At 45.7% G+C, this 24,720-nt stretch overlaps 1 protein-coding gene across 1 annotated transcript in view; it reads right to left on the minus strand.

Moving 5' to 3' along the window:
• LOC141085318 (sialic acid-binding Ig-like lectin 13) overlaps positions 1–24,720 on the minus strand; it is a 78,756-nt gene that overhangs the window by 49,621 nt on the left and 4,415 nt on the right. The window contains exons 2-3 of the mRNA XM_073570598.1: positions 17,300–17,416; positions 15,660–16,034 (exon numbers count right to left, since the gene is read on the minus strand). Coding sequence (XP_073426699.1) covers positions 15,660–16,034; positions 17,300–17,342 — 418 coding nt within the window. The 5' untranslated portion in view covers positions 17,343–17,416. The remainder of the gene's footprint in view (positions 1–15,659; positions 16,035–17,299; positions 17,417–24,720) is intronic.

Consider the following 24,720-nt stretch of genomic DNA (forward strand, 5'->3'; position numbering starts at 1 on the left):
GAGGGGTTTCGTATGGATCCTAAGAAGGTGCTGGTGATCGTTGACTGGGTTCAGCCTCGAGATCTCAAGGGGCTCCAATGCTTCTTAGGACTTGCGAACTATTACTGGAGATTCATTAAAGGCTTCTCACAAGTGGTTAAACCACTCATGGATCTTACCCAGAAGGGGGCTGATATGAAAAATTGGTCGGGACTTGCTAAGGAGTCCTTCTCAGCTCTTAAGAAATGTTTCATATCCGCCCCGGTGTTGGTCCAGCCAGACTGTCCAAACCATTCATTGTGGAGGTGGATGCTTCTGAAGTGGGGGTGGGGGCTGTGCTGTCCCAGGTTCCGGCCACCCTTACTAATCTCAAACCCTGTGCCTTCTTCTCCAAGAAGTTCTCTTCCGCCGAGAGAAACTATGATGTAGGCAATAGAGAACTTCTTGCGGTCAAGCTGGCATTCGAAGAATGGAGGCACTTTTTGAAAGGGGTGGCTCACCCTATCACTATTACCATGGATCACAAAAATTTGGCTTACCTTGAATCTGCTAAGAGGCTTACTCCTAGACAAGCCTGTTGGTCACTTTTTTTCACGATTTCAATTCTCCATTAATTTTCGGCCAAGGTCCAAAAATGTTAAAGCGGATGCCCTGTCCAGAAGTTTTGACCCGGTGTCTCCCCCTGAGCCGCCGTCTTCCATTCTTCCCCCAGGGGTGGTAGTGGCGGGGGTCTCATCTGTGTTGGAACAAGAAATTTTGAGCGCTCAGTTCCTAGCTCCAGCGACCAGGCCGGGGGATAAATTGTTTGTTCCAGATTTATTGCGGCCTAGACTTCTGCAGGAGTTTCATGAATCTAGGCTGAGTGCTCATCCCGGTATCACGTCCACTAGAGAGGCAGTGGCCAGGGTTTTTTGGTGGCCTTCACTGGGGTCCGATGTCAAGAAATTCATTTCTGCTTGTGGTGTGTGTGCCCGTTCCAAAAGCTCGCATAACCGGCCGGCTGGGGAACTCATACCTTTACCGGTTCCTGATAGGCCATGGACTCATCTCTCCATGGACTTTATTTCCTTCCAGGGGCAATACCGTGATCTGGGTGGTGGTGGATAGGTTTTCAAAACAGGCCCATTTCATTCCCTTGGCAGCACTACCCTCAGCATAAACATTGTCTAGGTTGTTTGTGCAGCATGTGATCCGATTGCATGGGGTACCCCTGAATGTCGTGTTTGACAGAGGTCTGCAGTTTGTGGCCAAATTTTGGAGGGCATTCTGTATGAAATTGGGCATCTCACTCTCCTTCTCGCTGGCATATCACCCGGAGAGTAATGGTCAGACGGAACGCAACAATCAATCCCTGGAACAAATTCTCAGGTGTCTGACTTCCACCAGACAGGAGAATTGGTGTGATGCATTACCGTTGGCGGAATTCGCTTTTAACAACCGGGTGAGTCAGTCCACCAACATTCCTGATCAATTATGGGTTTAATCCTCATTTTGGGTAGTTTTCACAGGTGGATTCCGGTTGTCCAGGGGCAGAGGGGTCCGTTCAACGGTTAAGAAACCTCTGGGCTGAAGTCCAGCGTAATATCTCTAGGGCCCAGGGGAGGTACAAATATTTTGCTGACAAAAAGAGAGCCCCATGACAATGTTTAAGGTGGGGGAGAAGGTTTGGCTTTCCACATGTAACATCAACTTGAAGGTACCATCAGTTAAATTGGGACCAAAGTTCATTGGTCCATACGAGATTATGGAGATAGTCAACCCAGTGGCATATCATAGAATCATAGAATCATAGAATCGTAGAGTTGGAAGGGACCTCCTGGGCCATCTGGTCCAACCCCCTGCTCAAAGCAGGATTCGCTAAATCATCCCAGTCAGATGTCTGTCCAGCCTCTGCTTGAAGACTTCCATTGAAGGAGAACTCACCACTTCTCGTGGCAGCCTGTTCCACTCATTGATCACTCTAACTGTCAAAAAGTTTTTTCTAATATCTAATCTGTGTCTCCTCCCATTCAGTTTCATCCCATTGCTTCTAGTCTTTCCTTGTGCAAATGAGAATAAAGTTGATCCTTCTACAATGTGACAGCCCTTTAGATATTTGTAGACAGCTATTAAGTCTCCTCTCAGTCTTCTCTTTTGCAAACTAAACATTCCCAAATCCTGCAACCTTTCCTCATAAGACAGGGTTTGTAGATCGGTCACCATTCTGATCTCTCTTTTCTGAACTTGCTCCAGTTTGTTGATGTCTTTTTTAAAATGTGGTGCCCAAAACTGGACACAATATTCCAGATGAGGTCTGACCAAAGAGGAGTAGAGGGAAATAATGACTTCACGTGATCTAGACTGTATGCTTCTGTTAATACATCCTAGAATTGCATTTGCCCTTTTTGCTGCTGCATCACACTGTTGACTCATATTCAGTCTGTGATCTATTAGTATGCCCAAGTCTTTTTCACATGTGCTGTTGCTTAGCCCTATTCCTCCCATTCTGTATATGCTTTTTTCATTTTTATTGCCCAGATGTAGTACTTTGCATTTTTCCCTGTTAAAAACCATTCTGTTTGTTGCTGCCCACTTCTCCAGTTTATTTATATCTTTTGAATCCTCTCTCTCTCTTCTCTAGTATTAGCTATCCCTCCTAGCTTTGTGTCATCAGCAAATTTAATCAGTTTACCCTCAATTCCTTCATCTAAATCGTTGATAAAGATGTTGAACAATATAGGGCCCAGGACAGAGCCCTGTGGTACCCCACTTGAGACATTCTTCCAACTGGATGTGCAGCCATTTACGACCACTCTTTGGGTCCGATCACTAAGCCAGTTATGAATCCACCTAACAGTTGCCTTGTCCATTCCATACTTAGACATTTTTTCAATATAGGTTGCATCTCCCCGCCTCCTTGAAAATATCCAGTGTGTTCCATAAATCTCTGTTGAAACTCGTGGGGTCTGTCAAGGAGGACTCCGAGTCTGTTGTTACTCCAGTGTTGATGGAGGGTCACTTGGAGTATGAGGTCGGACATATTGTGGACTCTCGGCGGGTGCGCCGCCCTTTAGAGTACCTGGTCCACTGGAAGAGATATGGACCGAATGATCGCTCATGGGTCCCTGCTCACTTGGTACATGCGGATCGCCTGGTTCCAAGCCAATTACCCGGGGAAGCCTGGGGGTCCAGAGGCCCTCCGTTGAGAGGGGCGTAAGGTCATGATCCCAGTGCAGGGTTTTGCCTGCACGCCAGGAGCTAATGTCTTGATCCCAGGGCAGGTTCTGACCTGCACACCTGGGGTTAATTATTGTGGCCTCTCTTTGGTTTGGGGAGAGCTTCTTATAGCTCTGGAAAACTCCAATCCCCGTCAGTTATACTTTTGCCATTGGCCGAGTGTGGTGACCCCTGTGTGCCTGTGCCGTTCACCTGCCTTCTAGCTTGCTTCTATGGTTCTGACCTGGTTCTATCCCCCGTTGTGAGTTTGCCTGTTGATTCTGTACTGTATATCTGATTTTCTGTTTTCTGACTTCTTGGCTACATCCTGACTATCCGTTCTGTCTAGCCCTTTGGTATTGTCATGCTATCTCGTGCTTTGACCCCGGCCTGATCTGGTTTATGTCTCTGTCTATGCCCCTTGGTAACTTTGTCCCGTAGTTACCCTTCAAGGAGTTTTCCTGCAGCTCCTAGCTCTCTGGAGTTTAGGCCACGCCCATAGCAGTCACGTGTTTCAGGTCCTGTTGGTCTGAAGCACGCATCTTCACTGCTGCTGCCTGCTCCTCTGGTATCTTAGAGCACAGTTTGTCTTACTCAGGACACACCCACTGGCTCAGTGAGCAAGTGCAGTGCGGTGTTCCTGACAATCTCTCTCTCCTGTTGAGTGTAAGCCCTTATGGTCAATTGTGTCCTCTCTCTCCTGTAGAGTGTAAGCTCTTATGGTCAGTGGGGTCCGCTCTGTACTCTTGTAAAGTGCAAGCTCTTATAGTCAGCGGGGTCCTCTCTATCCTGTAGAGTGTAAGCTCTTATGGTCAGCAGGGTCCTCTCTATCCTGTAGAGTGTAAGTTTTTATAGTCATCTACGTCTTCCCTTTCCTGTTGAGTGTAAGCTCTTATGGTCAGTGGGGTCCTTTCTTTCTCCTGTAGAGTGTAATCTCTTATGGTCAGTGGGGTCATCTCTATCCTGTAGAGTGTAAACTCTTATGGTCAGTAGGTTCCTCTCTCTCTCCTGTACAGTGTAAGCTCTTATGGTCAGTGGGTCCTCTCTCTCCTGTATAGTGTAAGCTTTATGGTCAGCGAGGTCCTCTTTCTGTCCTGTAGAGTGTAAGCTCTTATGGTCAGTGGGTCTTTTCTTTCTCCTGTAGAGTGTAAGCTCTTATGGTCAGTGAGGTCCTCTCTGTCTCCTGTAGAGTGTAAGCTCTTATGATCAGTGGGGTCCTCTCTCCTTTAGAGTGTAAGCTCTTACGGTCAGTGGAGTCTTCTCTCTCTCATTTCCCAAATACTTCATTTCCAAGCATTTAAAATCATTTCAATGTTGAGATTCATGTGAATAAAATTCTTCTGGAAAATTTGGTAAAGCTGGGAAATTCAAATCTCAAAAGATCTGCACTTCTCTATTAGTCTCCTATCCACAGAGGCATACTGTTTTAGCCTGAACGAAAGCTCTAGACAAAGAGCAATATATTTGTGAATACATTACAAAATCTTCAGTTTTATTAAAATTAGTCGATGCACAATGAATATATGTATTCACTATGTATCAAATAATTTTGTAATGAAAGTTATAGTATTATTAACTTCAATTTCATGTTGCGGGTTAAAATAGTATATTAAACTTGGTCTAATCAAAATTTTGGAAATCTTGTGTTCAGTGAGATATTGATTAAAATTTTACTTTGCAAAGGGGATATACTCATTAATGCTAATGCTGGATATATTGGCTGGATACACCTAAATAAAATGTGAATGGTTGGTGATATCAATGTCCTGTTTGTGGCACATTAGTATATGGGAGGGGGGAACTTTTCAAGATGGGTGGTGACCATGGCAGCCTTTTTGAAGTCAGCAGTTTTGGATCCAACTTTATTTTTTCAATTGGAAGAGGGTCATGTGACACATCAAACTTATTGTGAATTTCACAAGAAAAACAATGGTGTGCTTGTTTTAACGTAACTTTATTCTTTCATGAGTTATTTACAAGTTTATGACCACTTATAAAATATGTTCAAAGTGCTGCCCATTGTGTTGGATTTTCAATGCAACCCTCTTCTCCCACTCTTGACTCACTGGTAGCAACACCGCAGAAGAAATGCTAGCACAGACTTCCAGTATCTGTTCTTTCAGATGATGCACATCTCGTATCTTCACAGAATAGACAATTGCCTTCAGATGACCCCAAAGATAAAAGTCTAAGGGGGTCAGATCGGGAGACCTTGATGGCCATTCAACTGGCCCACGACGACCAATCCACTTTCCAGGAAACTGTTTATGTGCGAATGCTCAGACCTGACACCCATAATTGATGGTATGGTGTGGTATATGGGGTACAAAGATAGTGGGGCCATTCTTCATCAATGGAAACCTCAATGCCACTGGATATCTGAAATTGCTACATAATGATGTGTTGTCTTCTTTATGCACTGAAGATGGCACGTTCCCTGAGATTTTCCAGCAAGATGGTACACCACCACATTATGGGTGTCAGGTCCAAGCATTCCTACAAGGAATCTGACCCCCTTAGACTAGCATTTCTTCTGCAGTGTTGCTATCAGTGTATCAAGAGAGGGAGAAGAGGGTTGCATTGACAATTGAACACAATGGGCAGCACTTTGAACACATTTTATAAGTGGTCATAAACTTGTAAATAACTCATGAAAGAATAAAGTTACGTTGAAACCAAGCACACCACTGTTTTTCTTGTGAAATTCTCAATAAGTTTGATGTGTCACATGACCCTCTTCCCATTGGAAAAATAGTTGAATCCAAAATGGCCGACATCAAATTGGCCTCCATGGTCACCACCTTCCCATATACTAATGTGCCACAATGCACCACAAACAGGAAGTTTATATCACCAGCCATTCCCATTTTATTTAGGTGTATCCATATAAATGTCCCACCCTGTATTTTAATCATGACTAGTGTTGAGCATTCCGATACCGCAAGTATCGGGTATCGGCCGATATTCACTGTATCGGAATTCCCATACTGAGTTCCGATACTTTTTGCATATCGAATACCGGAATCGGAAGTTCCCATAATGCTATGAGCCAGTTTGATTTGATTCAGCCAATGACAATCCTCAGAAGTGTGGGCACATCCTGTTAGGCATGTAGGCATGTTAACTAAGGGCATGGCTGAGATTGGCTGCTGAAATGATGTCATGATGCACTATAAAAGCCGCCACCGCCATTTCTGGTTCACTCTGCAGTGAATTCAGTTAGGGACAGGCTGCTGTTCAAGACTCTGAGGGACAGTTAGAGATAGCGATTTTCACAATCATAGTGTGCTTTACCCAGGCTACATAATCCACCACTGTAGCTTTCTTGCCTTGCAGCAGTGTTCACAGTTGTCTTCAAGGTCTGTGTGAGTGCAGCTCACGCTGAGTAGTGTGTCCTGCAGCCAAGTCTGGTTGTAGGCCGCTCAGCGTGTGTCACTGCCTCATACATATTTTTCTTTTTTTGCTGCTCATTTTTCATTCTCCTATTAGTGTACACTGTGCATCCATCCTTATCCATAAACATTGGTTGCAAACACTATAGGAGTAGACAGCGGAGCCTCTCTGCAGCCTTTCAGTGCTAGTGCCCAGTTTGCTGCACTGTTCACGGCTGTCTGAGAGGTCTCTGTGTGTGAGTGCAGCTCACGATGAGTAGTGTGTCCTTCAGCTACGTCTGGTTGTAGGCCGCTCAGCGTGTGTCACTGCCTCACACATATTTTTCTTTTATTGCAGCTCATTTTTTATTCTCCTATTAGTGTGCATCCATCCGTATCCATATACGGTGGTTGCAAACACTATAGGAGTAGACAGCGGAGCCTCTCTGCAGCCTTTCAGTGCTAGTGCCCACTTATCTGCACTGTTCACGGCTGTCTGAGAGGTCTCTGACTGTGTGTGGATGCAGCTCACGCTGAGTAGTGTGTCCTGCAGCTACGTCTGGTTGTAGGACACTCAGCGTGCGTCACTGCCTCACACATATTTTTCTTTTATTGCAGCTCATGTTTTATTCTCCTATTAGTGTGCATTCATCCATATCCATCTACATTGGTTGGTTGCAAACACTATATAGGAGTAGACAGAGGAGCCTTTTTTCTGGCTTGTGCCCTTCAGCTGCAGCCAGATTAGTATTACCCTATTTTTTGGAGCCTCAACTTTTGCATTGTAGGTTACCTTCCTGCATTGTAATAGCTCCAAAAAGTTTGTGATACTATTGCTTTCAAATCTTTGGTCACATCCTTTTAGTTTTTTTTCAAAAAAACAAAACAAAATAAAGTTCACCAAACACTCCATTTGACAGTTGTGTAGGCCACATTAGCTCCTATTAAAGTGTAGTCCACACACACACTTCATAAAATTAGTGTTTCTTATACCTGTTACCAGCTGTTCAGGAATAAGCACACTAAGCCCCCCCTTTGTACTTTTCTGCCTATCTTTATCAGTCTACCAAGATGAAGAAGGCAGGGAGTAAGGCACATGGGCGTGGGCATGGAGTTTCAGCAGGGAGAGGACATGGGGATTCAGCAGGGAGAGGACGTAGGGATTCTGCAGGTAGAGGATGTGGGGATTCTGTGCCTGCTGTGGGCACCAGTGAGTCAGCATCCCCCAGTTTTAGCAGGCAACAGTCCTTTATGCGCAGCTTTGTAGGACCTCACCGTACCCCACTGCTGCGGGAGGAACAAATTGAAGCCTTTGTCGGATGGATGGCAGCTAACGCATCGATTTCAATGACTTCCACATCCTCTCAGGGCCAGAGCACTGAAGAGCAACCATCTGTCTCTTCACCACCTGCCAAAGTGCCCAGGCAGTCCGACAGCCCTGGACAGGAGCCATCACAGTCTCTACTTCTGTTTTCTGAATCTGTTGGCTTGGAAAGAGGGGGCCAGCCAAGCAGCATTCAAGAATGTGAAGAAGAGGGAGTATGCAGTGATGCGCAACTTCTTTGTCCCTCTGAATCTGAAGAGGCGGGTGGGCGGGTGGAAAGAGGGGGCCAGCCAAGCAGCATTCAAGAATGTGAAGAAGAGGGAGTATGCAGTGATGCGCAACGTCTTTGTCCCTCTGAATCTCAAGAGGCGGGTGGAAAGAGGGGGCCAGCCAAGCAGCATTCAAGAATGTGAAGAAGAGGGAGTATGCAGTGATGCGCAACTTCTTTTTCCCTCTGAATCTGAAGAGACAGGTGGGCCAGAAAGCCAGAAAAAAGGTTCCTCTATCTACTCCTATATAGTGTTTGCAACCAACCAATGTAGATGGATACGGATGGATGCACAGTGCCTATGGTCAGCACACCTCAGTACGCATCAGATGATGACGAGACTCAGGTACCACTTTCTGGTGCGTACGGTGCTGGCGAGACAACCCAGGAGAAGCAGGTGTTTGAAGAGGGGAGAGTAGATGATGAGGTCCTTGACCCATCATGGTGTGAGGAACAGGAAGGTGGTGGGAGCAGCTCTGAGGAAGAGATTTCCTGATCGGCCAAAACAGGAGGGAGAGGGAGGGGGCAGACTTGGTTGCCTGTAGCCTCCACTTCGGCACCCATTAGGAGCCAAAATGGGTGCTCCCAAGACTTGGTCTTTCAAAAGCCAAAATGGGTGTTCCCAAGACTTGCTGTGCGTGGTCCTTTTTTGACACAGTTGCAGATGACATTTGCTTTGTCAAATGCAAGCTGTGTCATCAGAAAGTCAAAAGAGGGAAAAATTTCAGCAACCTCAATACCACAAATATGTGGAAACATGTGCGGACCAAGCACGAGGTGGAGTTACACAGACACACTGAAGACGTAGGCCAACGTACAGCACCACCTACCCCCTCTTCAGCTCGTGTTGGGGCCTCTTCCTCCAGCTCACACACAGCTGGTTCGGCTTCCTCACAGGATCGCCAAGGAAGAACCTCTGGCACTGTTGTCCGGAGACCCAGTGACATTCCAACCACAGCAGCACGTTCCCAGTCATCCTCACACTCCCAGGCCACTCTACAGCCATCGGTAGCACAGGCATGGGATAAAAGGTGGCCATACTCGGCAAACCATCCCCGAGCACAGGCTCTGAATGCTGGCATTGCCAAACTACTGGCCCTTGAAATGCTCTCATTCAGGCTGGTGGAGACTGACATCTTCCGGAACTTCATGGCATTGGCAGTCCCACAATACCCCGTGCCCAGCTGCTTTTATTTCAGCAGGCAAGCCGTCCCTGCCCTGCAAAAACATGTGGAGGGAAAAATAAAACATGCGCTACTAAAAGCCATCAGTAGCAAGGTCCACCTGACCATCGATGCGTGGACCAGTAACCATGGACGGGGACGATACCTTTCCCTCACTGCCCATTGGGTCAATGTTGTGGAGCCGGGTACAGATCTGGAGAGTAGCGCTGTACGTTTTCTGCCAACTCCACGGATTGCAGGAATCCAGTCTGTACACATTGACTCCTCCTACTCAAGTTCCTCAGAAACAGCGCTGCAGGAGCCTGTTACGACCGATATGAGCACAGCCGTGGCCAAACGTCAACAGGCCGTACTCAAATTAATTTCTTTGGGGCATCAAAACCACACAGCGCAGGAGCTCTGGAATGCCATCAAGCAGGAGAGCGACGTGTGGTCTGTGCCAGCGAATCTCCAGCTGGGCTTGGTAGTGTGTGACGATGGCCGAAGTCTGGTGGCAGCTCTGGGCCTAGGCAACCTCACTTACATCCCATGTCTGGCACATGTGCTGAACTTGGTCGTGCAGAGCTTTCTGAGGGACTATCCGGATCTTGATGCACTGCTGCACAAGGTCCGCATAGTAGTGGGAATGTGGACAGAGCAGGAAACCTTGCCGTACACACATCAGGGGATCAACTGACGTGACTGAGCCCCAGTAACTCAGGAACAAGTGTGGATTGTGCAGACGCCGCATCAGAGCAGTAACTGGTGGGGTTGGAGGCCAGGGGAAATATTAGAGACAGTGGAGCCAGAGGCCATAGTGGAGCACGGTTACAATCAGTAGTAGTCTACAACCTATATAAAACTTGCTGCAAGTTGGCCTCTGCCTGCTGCATGATTGATCCTGGGCTTCTACACAGCCAGTTGTCACTTGGAAGTGCTGTCCGCACAGAGAAAAACACTAGCTCCTGTATTAGTGGGGTTCAGTAACGTCAGCTGTTCCCCTGCTGTGTGGACGGCAATGTCTCCTGCTGCCTCCAAAATCACACTACATGTTATTTTCTACTCGCTCCAAGTAGGCTTCAGCCTGCTCCATGCCTGATCCTTGGCTCCAACAACGCCAGTTGGTGTTCAGAAGTGCCGTCTTCACAGAGAAAAACACTAGCTCCTGTGTTAGTGGGGTTCAGTATCATCAGCTGTTCCCCTGCTGTGTGGACGACAAAGTCTCCTGCTGCCTCCAAAATCACACTACATGTTATTTTCTACTGGCTCCAAGTAGGCCTCAGCCTGCTCCATGCTTGATCCTGGGCTCCAACAACGCCAGTTGGTGTTCAGAAGTGCCGTCTTCACAGAGAAAAACACACTAGCTCCTGTGTTAGTGGGGTTCAGTAACGCCAGCTGCTCCCCTGCTGTGTGGGCGACAAAGTCTCCTGCTGCCTCCAAAATCACACTACATCTTATTTTCTACTCACTCCAAGTAGGCCTCAGCCTGCTCCATGATTGATCCTGGGCTTCAACACAGCCAGTTGTTGCTTGGAAGTGCCGTCCGCACAGAGAGAAACACTAGCTCCTGTGTCAGTGGGGTTCAGTAACGCCAGCTGCTCCCCTGCTGTGTGGATGGCAAAGTCTCCTGCTGCCTACACAGTCACACTACTACTGATTTTTAACCGTGCTCCACTTACACCTCTGGCTCCACTGTCTCTAGTATTTCCCCTGGCCTCCAACCCCACCAGTTGCTGCTCTGAAGTGGCGTCTGCACAATCCACACTTGTTCCTGTGTTACTGGGGCTCAGTCACGTCAGTTAATCCCCTGATGTGTGTCCGGCAATGTCTCCTGCTCTGATAACATTCCCATTACTAGTAGTGGGAATGTGGACAGAGCAGGAGACCTTGCCGGACACACATCAGGGGATCAACTGACGTGATTGAGCCCCTGTAATCCAGGAACAAGTGTGGATTGTGCAGACGCCACTTCAGAGCATCAACTGGAGGGGTTGGAGGCCAGGGGAAATAATAGAGACAGTAGAGCCAGAGGCCTAAGTGGAGCACGGTTACAATCAGTAGTAGTGTACAACCGATATAAAACTTGCTTCAAGTAGGCCTCTGCCTGCTCCATGATTGATCCTGGGCTTCAACACAGCCAGTTGTTGCTCGGAAGTGCCGTCTGCACAGAGAAAAACACATACTCCAGTGTTTTTGCTGTTAAGTAACGCCAGTTGCTCCCCTGCTGTGTGGACGACAAAGTCTCCTGCTGCCTCCAAAATCACACTACATCTTATTTACTACTCGCTCCAAGTAGGCCTCAGCCTGCTGCATGATTGACCCTGGGCTCCAAAATCGGCAGATGCTGCTCAGAAGTGTCTTTGGCACGGGTACTCCCTCCTGCCCAGCCAGGTTCCAGCACGCCTGCTGTTTCCGGGGATTGTCGATGTCACTTTGCCACCAATACGTTGTCCTGTAGTGTTGCGGTCGGGTAAGCCGAGTCTATGGTGCCTGCAGTTTCAGTGCTTCCTATGTGGGCTGCAGGTTCTGGTAATAAAGGCTGGTTCCGTAGTGCCAATAGGACAAGCACCCCCTGTTGGACTGTGGGTTTCGGTAACTGCGTCCTGCTCGCGGCCTTGCAACTTTGTTTATTATGGGTACCTTGTGCTACCCATCCGGGTTCCAGCTGGTTCTCGGCAGTGCCTTTGGCCTAGGTACCTCCTTCTCGGTATCCGAGTTCCAGCAACGTCAGCTGGTCCTTGGTAGTGCTTTGTAGCACAGGTACCTCCTACTTAGTAACCGTGTTCCAGCACTGTCAGCTGGTCCACGGTTGTGCCATTGGCTCTTGTTCCTTCTGCTGCCCCTCCGGGTTCCAGCACCGTCAGCTGGTCCTTGCTAGTTTCATTTGCTCTTGCAGCTTCTGCTACCCATCCGGGTTCCAGCACCGACAGCTGGTTCTCGGCAGTGCCTTTGGCCTAGGTGCCTCCTTCTCAGTATCCGAGTTCCAGCAACGTCTGCTGGTCCTTGGTAGTGCTTTGTAGCACAGGTACCTCCTGCTTATTAACCGTCTTCCAGCACCATCAGCTGGTCCACAGTTGTGCCATTGGCTCTTGTTCCTTCTGCTGCCACTCTGGGTTCCAGCACCGTCAGCTGGTCCTCGCTAGTTCCATTTGCTCTTGTTCCTTCTGCTACCCATCCGGGTTCCAGCACCGTCAGCTGGTTCTCGGCAGTGTCTTTGGCACGGGTACTCCCTCCTGCCCAGCCTGGTTCCAGCACGCCTGCTGTTTCCAGGTAGTGTCAACGTCACTTTGCCACCAATACGTTGTCCTGTCGTGTTGCAGTTGGGTTAGCCGAGTCTATGGTGCCTGCAGTTTCGGTGCTTCCTATGTGGGCTGCGGGTTCTGGTAATAAAGGCTGGTTCCGTAGTGCCAATAGGACAAGCACCCCCTGTTGGACTGTGGGTTTCGGTAACTGCGTCCTGCTCGCGGCCTTGCAACTTTGTTTATTATGGGTACCTTGTGCTACCCATCCGGGTTCAAGCACCGTCAGCTGGTTCTCGGCAGTGCCTTTGGCCTAGGTGCCTCCTTCTCGGTATCCGAGTTCCAGCAACGTCAGCTGGTCCTTGGTAGTGCTTTGTAGCACAGGTACCTCCTGCTTAGTAACCGTGTTCCAGCACTGTCAGCTGGTCCACGGTTGTGCCATTGGCTCTTGTTCCTTCAGCTGCCACTCTAGGTTCCAGCACCGTCAGCTGGTTCTCGCTAGTTCAATTGACTCTTGTAGCTTCTGCTACCCATCTGGGTTCCAGCACCGTCAGCTGGTTCTCGGCAGTGTCTTTGGCACGACTACTCCCTTCTGCCCAGCCAGGTTCCAGCACGCCTGCTGTTTCCGGGTAGTGTCAACGTCACTTTGCCACCAATACGTTGTCCTGTCGTGTTGCGGTCGGGTTAGCCGAGTCTATGGTGCCTGCAGTTTCGGTGCTTCCTATGTGGGCTGTGGGTTCTGGTAATAAAGGCTGGTTCTGTAGTGCCAATAGGACAAGCACCCCCTGTTGGACTGTGGGTTTCGGTAACTGCGTCCTGCTCACGGCCTTGCAACTTTGTTTATTATGGGTACCTTATGCTACCCATCCGGGTTCCAGCACCGTCAGCTGGTCCTCGCTAGTTTCATTTGCTCTTGCAGCTTCTGCTACCCATCCGGGCTCCAGCACCATCAGCTGGTTCTCAGCAGTGCCTTTGGCCTAGGTGTCTCCTTCTCGGTATCCGAGTTCCAGCAACGTCAGCTGGTCCTTGGTGGTGCTTTGTAGCACAGGTATCTCCTGCTTAGTAACCATTTTCCAGCACCGTCAGCTGGTCCACGGTTGTGCCATTGGCTCTTGTTCCTTCTGCTGCCCCTCCAGGTTCCAGCACCGTCAGCTGGTCCTCGCTAATTTCATTTGCTCTTGCAGCTTCTACTATCCCTCCGGGTTCCAGCACCATCAGCTGGTTCTCGGCAGTGCCTTTGACCTAGGTGCCTCCTTCTCGGTATCCGAGTTCCAGCAACGTCAGCTTGTCCTTGGTAATGCTTTGTAGTACAGGTACCTCCTGCTTAGTAACCGTGTTCCAGCACTGTCAGCTGGTCCACGGTTGTGCCATTGGCTCTTGTTCCTTCTGCTGCCCCTCTGGGTTCCAGCACCGTCAGCTGGTCCTTGCTAGTTCCATTTGCTCTTGTTCCTTCTGCTACCCATCTGGGTTCCAGCACCGTCAGCTGGTCCTCGCTAATTTCATTTGCTCTTGCAGCTTCTACTATCCCTCTGGGTTCCAGCACCGTCAGCTGGTTCTCGGCAGTGCCTTTGACCTAGGTGCCTCCTTCTCGGTATCCGAGTTCCAGCAGCGTCAGCTGGTCCTTGGTAGTGCTTTGTAGCACAGGTACCTCCTGCTTAGTAACCGTGTTCCAGCACCGTCAGCTGATCCACGGTTGTGCCATTGGCTCTTGTTCCTTCTCCTGCCCCTCCGGGTTCCAGCACTGTCAACTGGTCCTCGCTAGTTCCATTTGCTCTTGTTCCTTCTGCTACCCATCTGGGTTCCAGTACCGTCAGCTGGTTCTCGGCAGTTCCTCAGCCTTCTTGTACCTTCTGCTACTTTTCCAAGTTCAAGCTTGTGGAAATGGTTTTTGGTTCTCACTCTGGATCTCCCTGACGATGACCCTGAAGACGACGACCCTGAAGACCACACCGAAGAAGACCAAAAAGATGACCCTGAAGAAGATGACCAAAAGGACAAAGAACATGAAGACAACCACCAAGATGCAGAACAACAAGAGACAGAAGACGAAGAAGTAGAAGTACAAAAAGCAGAAGAACCAAAAGCAGAAGAACATTAAGCATAAGATTAAAAATCAGAGCAAAAAATATTATCTAAATTATAAGCAGAAGAAGACTAAGCAGTGTATGGAGGTGAGTCCGTTCCTCCTCGTGGTGCCCCTGGAAAATGCCTGCTGCTGCAGGTCAAACTGAACGTGGACAAATCCTGTTGTAAATCTTTTGTGACAGGCAGAACGGAAGGTGTAATCTTCAAACTTTTATAGATAACAACTACAGGAATGCCTGTCACAAATAAGAATATGATGAAGAAGAAGAATAGGAAGAAGATGAAGTAGAATATGAAGAAGAATAATAGTTGAATAAGAAGAATATGAATAATGTACAAAAAAGAATAATAGGAAGAAGGTGAAGAAGAAGAAGATGAATAAGGTGAAGAAGTTGATGAAAAAGATGCTACTGCTGCTGCTGCTGAGGATCATGAAGGAGAAAGTGTGGGAGAAGTAAAAAAGAAGATGAAGAGCATGGAAGTAGTGAAACATACATATCTGACAAAATATAAAAGAGGTTAACATAGTCAATATCTTTGTAACTCCGAACGTCTTTAAAAAAAAAAATTTAATTCCTGCTATTCCATTTGATTGGGCTAAACCTCTATGCCTTTAATGTCTCCTCCACCTCCCCCAATACATTCTACATTATTCTTAGTTGTTTTTCTTCATGTAGAATTAACCTACAAGGAAAGAAAGTTTTTTTTTTAATTCCGATATTTCTGTTCCATTGACTTGAATGGGACTTCCGGGATTGGAATCGGCGATACCTGATACTATTTTGATATCGGCCGATCCTATCCGATCAGATATTTTTCAATATCGGGTGGTATCGCTCAACACTAATCATGACTATTCGTTTAAAAATGTGATGGAGTAATATGCTTGTAATGTGGATAATGCAGCCAGCAAATACTTCATGAGGAGCTGCACCTTCTACTTATTGATGTTTTATAACATGTAGCACGGTGACGTAGAGCACATACACATCATCGCTATAGCTCACCGTCACTGCCGGATACACTCACACTTACCGGTAACAGTTATGGTGGTTGCTGCGTTTCTATAATTATATTTCACTGTACTGTATAAACTTTTTTCAAATCTGAAATAATATGTCCCATTATCTTCTTTCCTGGCGTCAGTGATTGTTAGGGTGCAGTCTCCAATATCCGGATTTCCCATCAGATGGAAGTTTGGTTTTTTCACATCACTGGATTTAACATTTGTGGCTACGATATAATAAGGAGAATAACGTTCCTTCACCTGTATCCAGTATCCGAAGGAATTACTGAATGTATTACTACTCTCAGCAGTGAAGGTGCAAGGAACCGTCACACAGAGACCCTCCTGTACACTGACACTAGGATTCACTCTGATATCAAAGACCGGCACCTGGCACATGACACCTGTAGAACGATGAAAAATTGTCAACGTTACATGTCAGAAATTTTATTTTTCAAATAATTCACAAATATGATGAGTTTTTCTAGCTATTATCTATCTGATGCTCAATTCTTTAAAACTACAGAAAGGGCTGCCCACTTCTATTTTAGGATGTCAGTTCGGTACGGCCCCCCATCAATCAGCTGTTATCAGAGGCAGTCGGATCTGCACAGTGTACAAGCGGACCCCCTACTCTCCTTCATGCTGTAAAGTGGTCAGTCATTCCCTCTCCATCTCCACCCATTTTGGCCGACGCTAGAATACTGGCAAAAACACCTTCATGAATTGGACCCTTTGTGAGGTTTTGTTTTTTATTTACAATGTTTAATATAGGCGTTGAAAAGCTTTACATTTTCACCAAATATGCTCTTTTTTACTTTTTAAATTTCATTATTTTAATTGTGGAATAGAAATTTTATTGTGGTTTTTTACATTTTTTTTCACCTTGCAATTTTTTGGGGTCATTACAGAGAATTAGAATCTGCATCAGTTGATCATTTGTTTTATATATTTCAATTTTTTTCAGCCATTGCAGTATGTAGTGAAAATAAGCGTTTCCTATGAAGCAGAGTCTGAATGGGGCGACATTGAGTGCATGAACAGATGCGCAGGCATCATCTTATGGTTTGTTAGTGATTGTCAGTGGCATTTAAAGGGTCAACAGCAGCCATTGGAGATAGCTCTGGTTGCTGCTTTTAGTGGCTGCAGGGCAGCTGGCGCCCATGCTACGTGGAGCGGGGTTAGAATCTGTGCTTCCCGCACCCGATTTATGATGTATGTACCCATCACAGATTATGATGGGGTTGAAGCAGCGCATCTTTCCACCCATGTCCTCCTATATATCCTCAGTATAACACAGACTCAATATATAGCCACATAGATGGCAAATTATATGGACAGGTCTCCAGTCTCCAGCACTCACTGGAATAGTGAGAACAGAAAACTTTTTTTAAACAATATAAAAAAACACCAGGGAGACCCTGATGGCTGAGCCTGAGAACAAGTTGCTTTTTTAAAAAAAAAATGTTCAGTGCCTTCCTGGATCTTGGGTTATGACTGTATTTTATTCTTATGTAAAAAAAACTCTGTTTTATCTATTTGTACAATTGCCAAAAACTAAAAAGTATCAGAAAATCAGTGGAACAGTAAAGTCTGCGACAGAGGCCAAAATCCATCAAAATAAACCATACATTACACCATATCCAAGATATCAGTATGCAGGACTCACCTTTCCAGAAAAGAGGGAGGATAACCAAAATACTGATCCCCATGATGTGGGGCTTTATGTGAATCTTCTTGATTCCAAGACTATCTTTTGGTTGAAATGCTGAATGGATTGTAGATTCTACGGAACAAATTATATTTCACTTTCTGTCTCTTCTGCTGATTTTTAGGAGTAAAGTAAAGCAAAAAACTACTTTTTCTATCTATCCTATACCTATCTAGTATCTATTATCTATCTATCAATCTATCTATCCTATATCTATCTATTATCATGTATATATCTATCTATTTATCTATCTAACCATTATCTATTTATTATCTATCTATTATAGATCTATTATGTATGTATTATCTATTTATTATCTATCTATCTATTATATATCTATTATCTATCTATTTATCAGCTATCATACTATCCATCAATTATCTATTTACTAGCTGAAGAGCCCGGCATTGCCCGGGCATAGTAACTAACTGTGGTTAGTTATAACAAATTATAGTGATTATCCTCCATCCCATAGTCCACAGCTCATATACCCATCATACATATCCGCCATCCCATAGTCCCATGTCCATATACCCATCATACATATCCGCAATCCCATAGTCCTGTGCCCATATACCCATCATACATGTCTGCCATCCCCTAGCCCCGTGCCCATAAACCCATCATACATATCCGCCATCCCATAGTCCCGTGTCCATATACCCATCATACATTTCCTCCATCCCATAGTCCAGTGCCCATAAACCCATCAAACATATCCTCCATCCCATAGTCCCGTGCTCATATTCCCATCATACACATCCTCCATCCCATAGTTCCGTGCCCATATACCAATCACACATCCTCCATCCCATAGTCCAGTGCCCATATGCCCATCATACATATCCTCCATCCCATAGTCCCATGCCCATATTCTCATCATAGTAAATGCATGGCCAGTTGCACTCAGAAAATAAATAATCTTTGCAAAAAAGTCTTTGAAAATTTTTTTTAATGATTTTTAATTCATGTGAGATTTTTCCAATAGATCAAATAATAAAACACCACAAACAAAAATGAAATATTCCAAAGGTGAGTATTGTATGGTTACGCTTCGACCTAATCCTAGGTCTTTCTCAAACCATACTGCAAGAGAAAATGTAGAAAATAATTACAACACTGAACTAGGTGAACAAAGTATCAGAAACAACTGGAGATATAATTATATACAAAATAATTATATAAAAAAATAGTAGAAAAAGGTTAAAAGAAGGGGGGGAGGGGAAGGGGGATGATGTTTGTTGAAGAGACCCAATATATACAGCACATGTTCGGGTATACAGAAAAAATGACAACATAGGGATCTATAAAATACCCACGAAAATGCCCAGTTGATCGGGGGACAGAAACTGGAGGGTCATGCAAAACACAAGCCGCGGAGACACCATCACATGTTTCTCAACGCAAGCAATGACTAGCCAGGTCTTTCCCCGGGAAGGAACAACCATGGGAAGGGCAGTCTCCAATGAAGGAAACCACCTATGCCAAAACATGGTATCCATCCACAGACAGCTGTTTCGGGGTATTTGCCCCTCATCAGTGTGGAGTAGGAAACTGGCTAGTAGGAGCAATGCCTAGTAAAAGACTGTGAAAAATGAGGATGAATGAACTCATGGAGATCAACATCCAACACTACGGAGACACCATCACATGTTTGGGATGGGGGCATTGCTCTAGAATCACTGCGTTGAGAAACATGTGATGGTGTCTCCGCAGTGTTGGATGTTGATCTCCATGAGTTCATTCATCCTCATTTTTCACAGTCTTTTACTAGGCATTGCTCCTACTAGCCAGTTTCCTACTCCACACTGATGAGGGGCAATACCCCGAAACAGTTGTCTGTGGATGGATACCATGTTTTGGCATAGGTGGTTTCCTTCATTGGAGACTGCCCTTCCCGTGGTTGTTCCTTCCCAGGGAAAGACCTGGCTAGTCATTGCTTGCGTTGAGAAACATGTGATGGTGTCTCCGTGGCTTGTGTTTTGCATGTTTTTGCATATTTCCCATAAGGGATGGGGGCATTGCTCTAGAATCACTGCGTTGAGAAACATGTGATGGTGTCTCCGCAGTGTTGGATGTTGATCTCCATGAGTTCATTCATCCTCATTTTTCACAGTCTTTTACTAGGCATTGCTCCTACTAGCCAGTTTCTTACTCCACACTGATGAGGTGCGGAGTTTCCTGAATATCTTGAGTGTTGTCTCTTGGCCTTCCAGCATCGCCACTTTGGTGGCTTAAGCCGGTCGCTGCTTTTGGGAGATAGCCAGGAGGTTTCGGGGAGGAGACCCTTGGAGTTGTGGATGATGGGAGTCCGACTTCAATTCTCTGGGACCGGTGATAGCCGGGTAAAAAATGGATTCAGGATTGACATCGCTGAAGATAAGAAGTTGCATTTTTCCCTGGGATATTTGGTCAACATGGTGTTTTATGACATCCTGAAGATTCAGAAGTCCGATATAATATGCCTGCAGGAGTTTAGGAGAGAAGGCAGGTATGTACTGGTGCTATCTTCTATGGCGGCTTGCCAGAATTTGTTTACTGCACTGAAAAATGGAGTGTCAAATCCTTTGCTGGAAGGTCTTACCTTTACTGTGCTGTACTCTAAGGGAGATATCCCACTTGTAGTTTTCATGCACAACCCTTTTGTTTCCCTGGAGGACATTGCTTTATTTTTTAAAAGACATTGCATTTATGTTCAGTACTCCCACAGGGCCCTGAATGGAGAAGGGCTCTGGACTGGGAAGTACAAATTTTTTGTGAGATTTGGGATGGATCCCCAAGGCCCGGGAGGCATCCATTACCCCCCCCCCCTTAATTTTTCAATTGGGAAAAATACTGTTTTTTTGTTCTTTCCAGATGCCCCGATGTATTGCAGGAGGTGTAAAAATTTCGGGCATACCCAGGATAGTTGCAAGGAGATGCCAACTTGCAGGAATTGCAATGCTTCTGGCCATATGGCAAAAGACTGCACAAATCCTATTATGTGTAATGCTTGTGGTGAGGAGGGCCATAAGTATCGGGACTGTAAGGCCAGGATCAGTCCTAGGTCTTACGCTGAGGTCTCAGGTGGGGCAGCTGCACCCCCTGCTGCTGTTGTTGACATTCCACAGGTTTTAGACCCGGAACTTATTGAGGAACCTGAAATCATGGATGCACATGAGGAGGCCCTGCCCCAAACGGAGTCTCCCAGCCCAGAGGTGGCAGTTTTGGAAGCTACTGATGTTGAATGTGAGCTCCCTCTTCAGTCTGATGTCTGTGGGGAGGGGGAGTTGGAGAGTACTCTTGGCAATACCCCCAGTTTATCTTGGTTTGCTACTGAGGAGGAGTTGGCCAGTTGTGGAGATCAAGGTGACTTCACTCTTGCGAGGTCCTCTGAGGATGAGGAGCCTGGAAATTCCTGTAAGAAGCCCAGAACGGATTGGGCAGACCCCGATGAAGTTGGTTTAAGTCCGGTGAGTGAACGTAGTTACCCTCATAATGTCCTCTCTCCTGACACCAATGCTTTTTTAGGCATTCCCACAGACGTAAACAGATTCAAGGAGTTGCAGTTCCAGATGGAAGATGAAAACTGCTGAAGAGGAAGTGGCGTGTTTGTCGTCATGTAAATAACACAGTCATGTTATGGCTCCCCAAGCTGGTTGGGGCATTGTGTCCCTGAATGTCAGGCAAATTAGATCCAAATTCAGGAGGGCAATCGTTCTAGATTATATTAAACAGATGAATGCTCACATCTTTTGTCTTCAGGAATGTGGGATTGTGGACGCTCCAAGCGATAAGGACTGGCCTTACGGACAGCATGTATGGTCTGGCTCATGTGTTAATAGGAATGATGGTGTAGGGATATTAATGGGTAACAGGGAGATTAGTTTAGATAGCTACACGGTGGTAGAGGTGGGTAGATGTATAATTGCACATGTTAGCTATAGGGGGTGGTGGGCTAGAATTATTAATGTGTACTGTCCATCAGGACACGACAGGAAAAAGGAGTGTCTGGCTCTTTTGGAAAAATTAAGTTTATTTCTTCCGGGCAAAATGCCTACAGTTTTAGTTGGAGACTTTATTTGCACCACAGAAGGGAATTGTGACATAACTGGTAAAAAGTTATCCAGTCTTATTTCTGATTTTTCCCTTCTAGATGCTGCTGCTCTGAAATTTGGCATCCCACCACCGCCAATGTACCATGCTAATAGGGGTGGTATTGCATCCAGGATAGATAAAATGTTGTTTTCCAAAAATATGTTGTGTATGAATTTTGAACAAAATGCTGTACCTTTTTCTGATCATGAGTGTTTGAGAGATGTGTTTAGTGCAATTGATGACCGTGTGTATGGTGGCGGGGTTTGGAAGCTGAATGTAAGATTGTTAGAAATGAGGATGTGATGAATGAATTAAAAATAAAGTATAAAGAGTGGAGAGTATGTAAGAGGGATTTTGCGTGTATACTGGAATGGTGGGACTGGGTTAAGGTGTGTTGCAAAAAATTCTTCAAAAAGTGGGGCTATAAAAAAGCTGCTATTTATCGGAGTAGATTTAATGATTTAAACAGGCGCTTAGACTGGTTAAGGAAGTGTGGAGAAAGTGGCATGGATGTGTCTGATCTGCTGGCTGAGACAAAGAGTGAATTAAAGAATGTTATGGATGAAAAAGGGAAAGAAATCATCTATTGCACCAAAATAGAGCATCTTGAGAAAGATGAAAAGTGCACGAGGTTCTTTTTTAAGAAAATGAATGGGAGAAAGGCTGAATTGGACAAAATCCTGGATAGGAATGGTTTGTGTGTGTCAGGTGACAATGTGATAAAGGAGGTGAATAGGTTCTATAGCAAGTTATATGATAAAAAATGGATTGATTCTGGTCTTGTTTCAGAAGTGCTGAATGGGTTAGAGAAGAAGTTGGATAGTGGAGAATGTGATATTTTGAATGAGGACGTAATTATGGAAGAAGTAGAAAATGTGATGAAGAGTGCTAAAAAGAATAAGACTCCAGGTAAAGACGGATTGCCGGTAGAATTCTATGTGAAGGCGTGGGGTTTTCTGGGTGCTGATTTGACTGAGATATTTAAGTATATGTGAGAGAGTGGTAAGTTGTGTGAATCAATGAAAGAGGGGGTGGTTGTGCTTGTGCATAACAAAGGTGAGAGAAAGTGTTTAGAGAATTGGAGACCTATAACATTGCTGAACGCAGATTACAAAATCTATAGCAAATTGTTGGCGAATCGTATGCGTGAGGTGATTGGTAGTGTTGTGGATGAGGATCAAGTGTGTGCTGTGCCTGGAAGAAGTATGAGTGATAACTTATTGTTATTAAGGGATTTGATTGGAGACTGCATGGGAAGGAAACGGAAGTGTATGGTTTTGTCAATTGATTTTGAGAAAGCGTTTGATAGGGTCTCGCATGTGTTTTTGTTTAAAGTTCTGGATAAAATGGGATTTCCTAAAAAATTTGTGAATGGGATAATGTCTTTGTATGATTGTGTGTCAAGTGAGTTTCTTGTTAATGGGTGGTTGAGTGAGAAAGTGAATATTAAGTCTGGTGTAAGGCAGGGGTGTCCCATGTCCCCTGCCTTGTTTGTATGTGTGATTGAACCTCTGTTGTGCTTGGTGAGACGTGATAAAATGATGCGAGGTTTGTTGGTACCTGGGAGTGGTGGGAAGCATGTGAAAGTTCTTGGATATATGGATGATGTTGTGGCTGTGAGTGAAAGTGTTGCATCTATGAGTAGGGTTAAGTTGCTTCTGGAGTTTTTCTGTGGTGCATCTGGCTTTAGAGTGAATTGGAATAAATGTAGTTTTAAATGTTTTGGGGATGACAGGGTTAAAATGGAGGGGGTAAAGTGTGAGGAGGGTGCTATCACAGTGCTGGGAGTATTATTTAATAAGGACTTGGAAGGTAAGGAGAGCTGGGAGGAGTGTGGATTGCGCATAGAGCGTAAGTTAAATTTTTGGCGACTGAGAGACTTGACCTTGAGTGGTAAGATTTTGGTCATAAAAGCGGTGATTCTTCCGATTTTGCTTTTTATTGCAACAGTTTTTCCACCATCATGTAGGAAAATAAAAAGAGTGGAAAAGTTAGTTTTTACTTTTTTCTGGAGCAGTAAAATAGAGAAACTTAAGAGAGAGAGTCTTTTCAAGGCGTGTCACCATGGTGGCATGGCCTTTCCAAACATTGAGATTTTTCTGGGGCTTCAGTATATCAAAACTGTTGTTATTTTGCTGAATAAAGGAAATAAGGGAGCGTATATGGCAAGTTATTCTGCTGGTTGGATGTTATATGGCTTATGTTGGAGAAAGAGGGATGCTAGAGTGCCTGTTGCTTTCAAGTGTCCGGTCTGGTATGAGGTGATTAAGAAGTTTGTGAGGAAGCATGATTTGCTGAGTGTACCGATGAATGATTTTAGAATGGCTAAGGCCTCTTTCACACATCAGTTTTTTGCCGTCAGGCGCGATCCGGCTTTTTTTTGTAAAACCGGATCCGGCAAAATGCAATGCCGGATCCTGTTTTTCCCCATTGACTTGCATTAGCGCCGGATCGCGCCGGATGGCATTGCGTTTCATCCGTTTTTTGCCGGATCCGGCTACTTGTCTCATTCCGGCGTCTGGAAAAAAGGCTACTGTAACGTTTTTTGCCTCCGGCGAAAAAGCCGGAAGCGCCGGATCCGGCGCTTCCAGCTTTTTGCTACAATGAAAGTCTATGGGCGCCGGAATGCGCCGGATCCAGAAAAAGACGGATCCAGCCACCGGATCCGTTTTTTTAAGTCTGCGCATGCTCAGATCCAATTGGCCAGCCCCCAGGAAACAGATATAACCTGCTAGACGGATCCAGCAAAAAAACGGATCCGTTTCTACAGTTCTCCAAAATTTATGCCGGATCCGTTTTTTCTAAAAATAGCCGGATCGTGCCTGACGGCAAAAAACTGATGTGTGAAAGTAGCCTAAGAATGCATGGAAGAGTTTGGAAACGCACGGGATGTCTAATAGACAAAGGGATATTGTATGGATGTCCTTGCACAATATTTTGCCTGCGCGACAGGTTCAGAAGAGACGAGGTCTGACCAGAACTGATGTGTGCCCGAGGGAAGGATGTGGTGGTGTGAGACTGTGTGGCATGCTATGTGGGACTGTGATTACGCGTGCAGTGTGGGGAAGTGTGTAGGTGGGTTGTGTAAGGAGTTAGCAGGTGTGAGTTTTATTGACTGGCGTGTTGCGATGTTTGGAATTGGTGCATGTGGTCGTGTGAAAAATAGAATCCTATGGTTAATTATGACTTGTGTGATGCAGAGTTTGTGGGATGTGAGGAATTTAGGAATTTTCAAAGAGAAGCATGTATCTGTGAATAAGTGTGTCGGGCTGATCCTTTCTAGATTATACTTGATTTATAAA

Source organism: Dendrobates tinctorius, unplaced genomic scaffold (genome assembly GCF_039654945.1).
Source record: "Dendrobates tinctorius isolate UK_male_01 unplaced genomic scaffold, ASM3965494v1 ptg000028l, whole genome shotgun sequence".
Taxonomy (NCBI): Eukaryota; Metazoa; Chordata; class Amphibia; order Anura; family Dendrobatidae; genus Dendrobates; species Dendrobates tinctorius.